The sequence below is a fragment of the Clytia hemisphaerica genome, unplaced genomic scaffold (genome assembly GCF_902728285.1).
Source record: "Clytia hemisphaerica strain Z4C2 unplaced genomic scaffold, Clytia hemisphaerica genome assembly, whole genome shotgun sequence".
Taxonomy (NCBI): domain Eukaryota; kingdom Metazoa; phylum Cnidaria; class Hydrozoa; order Leptothecata; family Clytiidae; genus Clytia; species Clytia hemisphaerica.
The window spans coordinates 160351-167855 of NW_027104056.1; the positions used below are offsets into that span (position 1 = coordinate 160351).

The 7505-nt window shown below is 35.9% G+C and overlaps 1 protein-coding gene across 1 annotated transcript; it reads right to left on the bottom strand.

Annotated features, from left to right (window-relative positions):
• Positions 1–2121: 2121 nt before the first annotated feature.
• On the bottom strand, positions 2122–5680 carry LOC136812200 (uncharacterized). The gene has a single exon (XM_067068682.1). The coding sequence runs from the start codon at positions 5442–5444 to the stop codon at positions 3096–3098; it is 2349 nt and encodes a 782-aa protein (XP_066924783.1). The 5' UTR covers positions 5445–5680; the 3' UTR covers positions 2122–3095.
• Between the last annotated feature and the right edge of the window lie 1825 nt (positions 5681–7505).

The following is a 7505-nucleotide window of genomic DNA, read 5'->3' on the forward strand; positions in this document are numbered from 1 at the left end:
CCGTCAACATGGTTAAAAACTTTTCACTTCACAGGTAGGTACAACATTGTGTTTGTATTTTATTGGACGTCTGGTTCTAAAAAGTCAAAAAGTTTGTTCAGTTTTGATTTGAGCAAAGTATACTCCTGCGTTCAACATCAATACGGTACAATGTGCCGTGGTGGTATTAGTAGAGAGAGTGTTCGAGTCTGTTCATAATATGAGGCTGAAAATCTTTGGCGTACATTACATATCGAAGTACCGTTCTGACACAGTGACATAAACAGCATTTTCAAAGTTTGCTTTTTAAGCTTCAATATTGGCGTAAAGAATTATTCACAAAATAGCATCAAATACTTCATAATCCATCGTTTTCGGCTTTTTTTCCGCTTCTGTTTACATTTTTCTGCTCGCTGCCTCCCATGCACAATCATTTTTTTTTGCTGTAACACTGTGTGCTTCAAAATGTCCACGAGAATGAATCAGTTCATGTTAGTCATAGTATATTTTCATTGGCATGTCTCACTCACTAAACCTTTTGTAAGAAACTCGATGTTGGTACCAGTTTTTGGCACGTTTTGGCGCAAGGCTTACTCTTTGAAAAATTACTTTCGGCGCATGCAATATCCATATAATTATAATAGGGTACTCTGGGTTTTGTCTTTCCACCAAAAATTTCAATTTAATTTCCTTCAAAATGAAATCACTATATAGGTAAACAATATGAATTAACAGTCAATTTCCCTTTTGTCTATGCCTTTATAATATCAGCAGGGTTTCGTTAGAGCAGCGCATAACACTCTGTCTGTGTGTGTGTGTGTAACAAACTGTCATTGAAGATGTCCATCGTCCATTCTGACAATTGTATAAGGTTTGATCTAATATCAGTAGTTTGATAGTTATTCATTCAGTAGCAAACAATGTCCCTCAAGTAAATCCAGTTGAGCAAATACGTTAAAAAGATATTAACCAAGCAAAAATAAAATCTTGTGCGCTGTTTGTTGGTTGTGAAAGCTTTTAGCTGTGTGGACTGGCAGTGCAGACGGGAAGCTAGTACCTTCTCTGTCCGTGCATAGCTAGGAAATCAATACAAGTAGCAGCAAAAGAGATATCGCGCGCGAACATTTTTTAACCGCGCGCGGCCCGCTCAGAATCGGACGAAACATGAATATGAATATGAATATGAATATTTTTCTGGCGAGCAGGTCCGCTACGTGAAGCAACAAAAGCCCCTGCGGGGCAATTAGTCGTCTAGCTTGCTAGACTAGCCTTAATAGCGATTTTTACAAGTTTTGGCATTATTTACGGCCCTAATCGGCGTAAGCCCAAAATTAGGCTGTGGCGGAATAAGGGCCGGCGTAAAAAGGGCCGATATGGTACGTAAAATTTCGTGAATTGCCTAATTCACGCAATTTTCTGGGCGCAAAAGTCTCTGACATTTATAAAGTATTTCTTCACCAAGGACGTAGTTATCGGACATTTTTTGAGATAGTTTGACGTGCAGGAAAAAGGAGCTGGGCGTTTTGTTCCTAATCCTAGGGCTTTTTCTACAGTTGGATCTTAAACAGAAAGCTAAATAGTCAAGACCATTGAGTTTTAAAGCCTCGAAGGGGCTAGGGATGAATCTTCAACATTTCTTATGAATGAAAAATTGAAGCGCCGTTGAGACTGTGAGGGATTGAATCTAGCTCTTTCCTTTCTTTGTTTTTTAAACAGCAAATTTTTCGAAATCTTGCGATAGGTTTTACTTTCAATCCGGCGTTTGTGTGAAAACCACGCGGGTCACGCGTTTAGGATGGGGAAAAAGTGGCTTTATTTCCCATCCAGGAGTTTCAGGTCTAACCCCTTCGGGACTTTAAAGTCAATGGTCAAGACATAAGATTTGTTTTCTCCAAAATATTCTTCTCCGAGTTTACTATTTTATGCAGGACTGTTGGCCATGTTATTGTTTTTTAACGAGACAGATTTGGCTTTAATGCGGAATTAGTAAAATCCTATTAAGGATTAAATTCTGGTTGATGAATTTTTACAACGCCTGTTTTATCACTTAGTGATACTGGAAAGAAAGGGTATTTTTACACAAATGAATGGACCAAATTGTGAGGGGTGAGAACAAACTTATTCTGAGAAATTGAAGGTCTCTCACTGTTGAATAAAATTTTTGAAGTTTCTATATTTACAATTTTGTCGCTTAAAAATGTTCCTAAAATGAAAACTATCTATTTTACACGAAAATAATCTCCAACAAAAATATTTCAATGTCAAATTAAAAAGACAAACAATTAGTTCCTTCAGGGATCTCATATAATTTGGTATGGAAAATGAAGATTTCATGAAATAAGTCGCTAAAGTTCCAATTCAGTAACAAAAGGAAACAGGAATAAAGTCATGTCGATTCTAATTAGTACCAGAATACAAACACATTTTCAGATCAGTTAGTCCAACCTATTTACACTTTGAGTCTTAAAAATTGTTTGTTTTGAGAAATCAAATTTTGGGATCGAGAGAGACGAACAGGATTTGTGTATTTTACTAAGGATGAAAATTATACCATTTGAGGTGAAAAGGTTAGCTCAATCTCTTGTTACGTCTTATACAAAACGGTTAGACCACAAAGTTTAAGATTTTAACGAGGTGAAAGAAACTTGTGGGTTCACGTTTATAAGCTTTCACAAAAGTACAAACATTTACCAAAGGAAACCTTTACGTGTGTCATTTCAAAAACAAAGTAGCGCTATTTAAAAAGTCTGATTCAAAGCTTCAAAGCTGACACGTTAGGAAGTAAATAAGAGTCACAGATAGGACAAAAAAATCTCTGAACCATTTTGATTGCGAAAACGATGAGAAGGCTTATTAAAATGAGAAGCTTTCATTGCAAAATGAATAGCAGCATCAATAAGTAGCTAGGACACTTAGCTTTTTATCCTCGCGTATCGGCTTTAAAGATCTTAATTCATATCATCCTTTTACTTCAAAATTGAATTAAATCAATTTATTACGAAAAACTAAAAAAAAATCTATCCACATCTAGTAAATTTAGTTTAAATAGATCGATTTATTGATAAATATTTCCAGACTAGCGACTAAGATCTAAGACTGATTGTGAATGAGTGTTTTTACACACAAAAACTTGACCTAGGGGCAGGTACTGTACTGTTTCTCGATGTGGGTGCAGGTACTTTGCACGTCAAACAATTTTGACCAGCATCGACGTGACATTCAAAACAATAATGCGCACGGCATGAATTCTCGTTACATTCGACAGTTTTACGGTACGATAAAGAATCACAAATCATGCAAGTCCTGACAGTAAATTTATCACAAACCCATTGTAATCTGGTCGGCAAAACGTTGTAAATTTTCGAAAAAAATGAAATGCGAAGTCGTAACCTCTTCTCTTCAGATAGCAATTGAATTTTACGACGAACGTGTCTCGCAAATGCGTGTCTATCGTGAAGAATTTTATAATATAAATGTTTGGAACGTGTTTCAACCATTTCAGGATAAATGTAATCGCAAACAACACTTCGTAACCGTAAAACATGACTTTGCATTAAAATGATGAAAAGCGTTGTACCAAGAAGAGCGTAAATGACAACTCTATAGCGATAATGATTATTCTGCTCGTAATGAGCAAGACATTTCTTCGTTAACACGGCTGTTAGAAGGATATCGACATGGTTCTCGATCAGAACGAGACAGACAGTGATAAAAACCATTACTAACAAATACACCAACCATTTGTAAATACGATTTCGTTCAGCTTTAGTTGTGTTCACATTTCCTCGAACTAGATATGTGTAAAGTTCGATACGGGTTAAAGGTAAAATTAAGTCAGTGAGACCACGGTTACGGCGTTCGGTATCAAGCTCACGCAAGCGTTGTGTGATGTAAATATTGTCTTTGTTTTTCGTGGTCAGGTACACTTTGTTATAATTGTAAGCTTCAGCGAGAACCATTAATGCCAAGAAAGGCAGCAGGTAAAATACAATGTTTTTAAATGTGTAAGTGACTTCCAACTTCTCATTGTAAGTGTTTGTCATTATGATGGTCGAAGCACAAATAGATTCAGCTTGCTTTTTAGTTTGACAGAAGAAATCTTTGGTTTGATTGCATAGAAATTGTTCGTAGCCATCTTTAGGAGTAGACCAGGTGCGACATGAGCGATTGAAATCATTGAATAATCCTGAGCAAGTATCAGCAATTCTACCGAACTTATACATACAGTCGTCCTGTAATGTACCAGAAACCACAGTGGAATTATAGAAAAAATCCTCATTGTTCGCACATGAGCGAGCTATGTGAATTTTATCAGCTGTACCGAAAACTGGACCCAGGATTAAGAATACGATCAACAACATGAAAGCGACGATCTTACAACGATAACCAAACAAGCTTGGAAATAAAAGCATGATAACACAAAATATACCACGATGGTATAACGTGACTGGTACCACGAGAAGCACGATGAAAATAACAGTAGCCACACTGAAACATAACACGGGATGTAGTTTCGTTAATAGCAGTAACACTAAAAACAACGTGACGGATATTCCAAGAGCTGCGATAAAACTCAAAGCGACTCGAACTGTCGGGTTTTTGGAGTAGGGTAGGAAATAATTGTCTCTGATATCAGCCGGAGGATCATAATAGTTTTGATGTGCTTCATCAGGTGCAGTTTGTACTTTGGCTTCAGGTTCGCCATGTTTTCCTTTCCAAAGCATCATGAGAGATTTCTTCTTTTTACGTTGTTTTATTTTCTGCGGTGGCGCTACATCGTTTTCTAGCTCATGCGAAGGATTAATCTTTGGTACTTCATAACCTGCTTCATCTTCGTAAGGGATTGTGTTGGTTCTGTTGTTATCATTCAAAAGAGGTGCCTTACTATCGTTGTTTTCACCACTGTAATGACTAGCTGAATTGTATCCTTCGTCGTTGGCTTTTGAGGTTTCAGATACTGAAGGATGTCGAGGTGGTTTAGGGAGTGGACTTCGTTTGGGAAGGGGGATTTTTTCATCATTGTTGGTCTCCTCATCCTCTTCATCAATACAGTTCAATGTTTCTTCGGAAGACATATCCACGTAATTCCCTTCACCTAATCGCGCTAATCGAGAAGTCGTTGACGATGGGTTTTGATCTTTCTTCAAAAGTTGTCTATCCTCTGCATCATCTAGTGTCGTGTCTACGTCATCGGTCGTCAGAGCAACACCTTCTTCGTGTAATTTCTCCACCAATTCAGGTTCAATTTCGCGATATTCGTTTTGTTGTACAGAAACAACGTTGGCTGTTGGTATTAAACCGTAAGTTCCAGATCGAATATTTTTGCCACGGAACCAATTATCATCAACACGTTCACAGTCTATAATAATATCTCCTTTTGAAGCGACTAGATATTCATTCTTTCCAGTGTCTACTACTTCGTAGTTACCAATGACTTGATACACGTTATTGTCATCCGTCGTCATCCTTTCCTCTCTCAATCAACAAAACATTTGAACCAACAACAAACCAAACAAAAGAACAATCCAATTTCTCTCTTTTTTTATCAGTTTTGAAAGTCTATAAAATTATTTGAGATGATGTTTTGATTTTAATCTGGTGTTCGGTCGTTGGTTTTGTTTTATGAGCTCATTGACATTTTATATTCAGTTCTCAATGTCATGTAAAAAACCAACCAATTTTTTGTGAATTTTTCTCTCTTTTTGCTAAAAAGATAAAAATAAGAAAAAAATTGATAAAGAATGAATGCGAACCGTATTGAGTAGACAGCGCCGACACTTTTCTTGAGAAAGACACGAAAATATAAACAGCAAGATAGAGAGAAGACTTTCAAACGGTGTGAAGCTCTTTTTCACGATAACAGTTAGCATTGGATTAGACATCTCGAATAAATTACGAAGCTACAAATAATTAGTGGTAGGGTTTTAGAGAATTACATTTATCACAAAAATATATTCCAATGTAGTTCCTGGACATATAGTCTAAAATACATCTTCATTTCCGAGGTAAAAAGGAGCTTTTATATGTAATACTATATGTCATAAGAGGTTTTACATAAGTTATCATTGCATCATAGCATGATTACTTTGTTGACCCTACTTAACTTTCGTTATCTACGTCAGCCAAAACAGCTATTCTGTGAGAAAACAGGAAATTTTCGGTCATGACATATTTAAATTAACTAGCCTTTATAATCAAGGCGGAAATTTACTACTAATTTCATTCCTGATTTCAGTGCAGCTCACACTTCAAATATATTTGTCTTTGAAAATTAAAATTCAAAAATTCATTTCACAACGTATTGGAAAATGAAATAAAAATCAGGACGAATTCAAATTTCTTAAAAAGATGAAAAAATTAACATGTAGATGCTAGACAAAACAATTCTAAAGCAACTTGTCCAATTTAATTATAAGTAGTCAAATGTCGGGATGCAGTTACTTGCGTTATATCTTCAGAAGGCTCAACAATAAGTACTTTACATTCAAAACATCTCATAAAAATCTTATACTGTACAACAAGAAACTAACACAACCAAACCCAAAGTTTTGCAACTGGGGAGAGTGGGAGGAAAAAGGCATTAAAACCTTCTAATCACACCTCGGTGAACTTTGAGGTAAACTTTTGTTTGAAATGATGATGATTGATGGTCATCTAAAACTCATCAAAGTGCTAAAAATATCGCTTAAAGATGACTATAAAAATATCCTGAGTTTGAAACACAAATTAGTCATCAAGCCTTGATGAAATCTTTGTCCCTTCTAGCTGTAAGCAAGAAATGTAGCCCTTTTCAAGTGAAGAAACTCCAAAGTGACAAAAGATGTTTTCACACTGAGCTGCACTGAGGAATTTTCTCAGACAAAGCCCTTAATGGGAAGACGAGAATCTGTCATATAAAAATGTAACCCCTTTAATCTAGCACTGTAATACTGTTAGTTACAAAAGAAACTCTTGGTCAATTTTCTTACTCCCACCATACTTACACAAGTGGATGTGACACAAAGTAAAAAGCCACTTCGAACCATCGGAAGGAAAAAGCAAAACATCCTTTGACCGCTTGTGGTTTCTCGTGACAATCTTTCGACCATTCGAGCATAAAATGAACTAAACTTCACTAGACTGTAATGATGTGAAAGCTAGTCAAATTATTCAAAACATTCCATTTTTGTAAAGCTCTTTTTACCTCAAACTAAGCCATGCTAAGCTGGGTATGAAAAAGTGTGAGAAATTGAACAAATTTCTGACATTCCCTTTCAAAAATGTTAAAAGCTCATATTCATTGAAACCTAGATGTAAATCAGTCTGTGAAAATATACCATTGGTTAAATTAACACAAGCAAGGATAACAACTCACTGTCATCAATTGGGCAGCTTGCAGAGCAAACGATGAACAATTTAAATTTCAATAAAAATAAATTTTCCAATTTCTCCATGTCCTTACTAACTTTACTTTATCGATTCAACTTTTCAAACTATACTATGCTATAGTTAAGTAAGTAAGAAATACTAACTGTTAGACTTTTCTA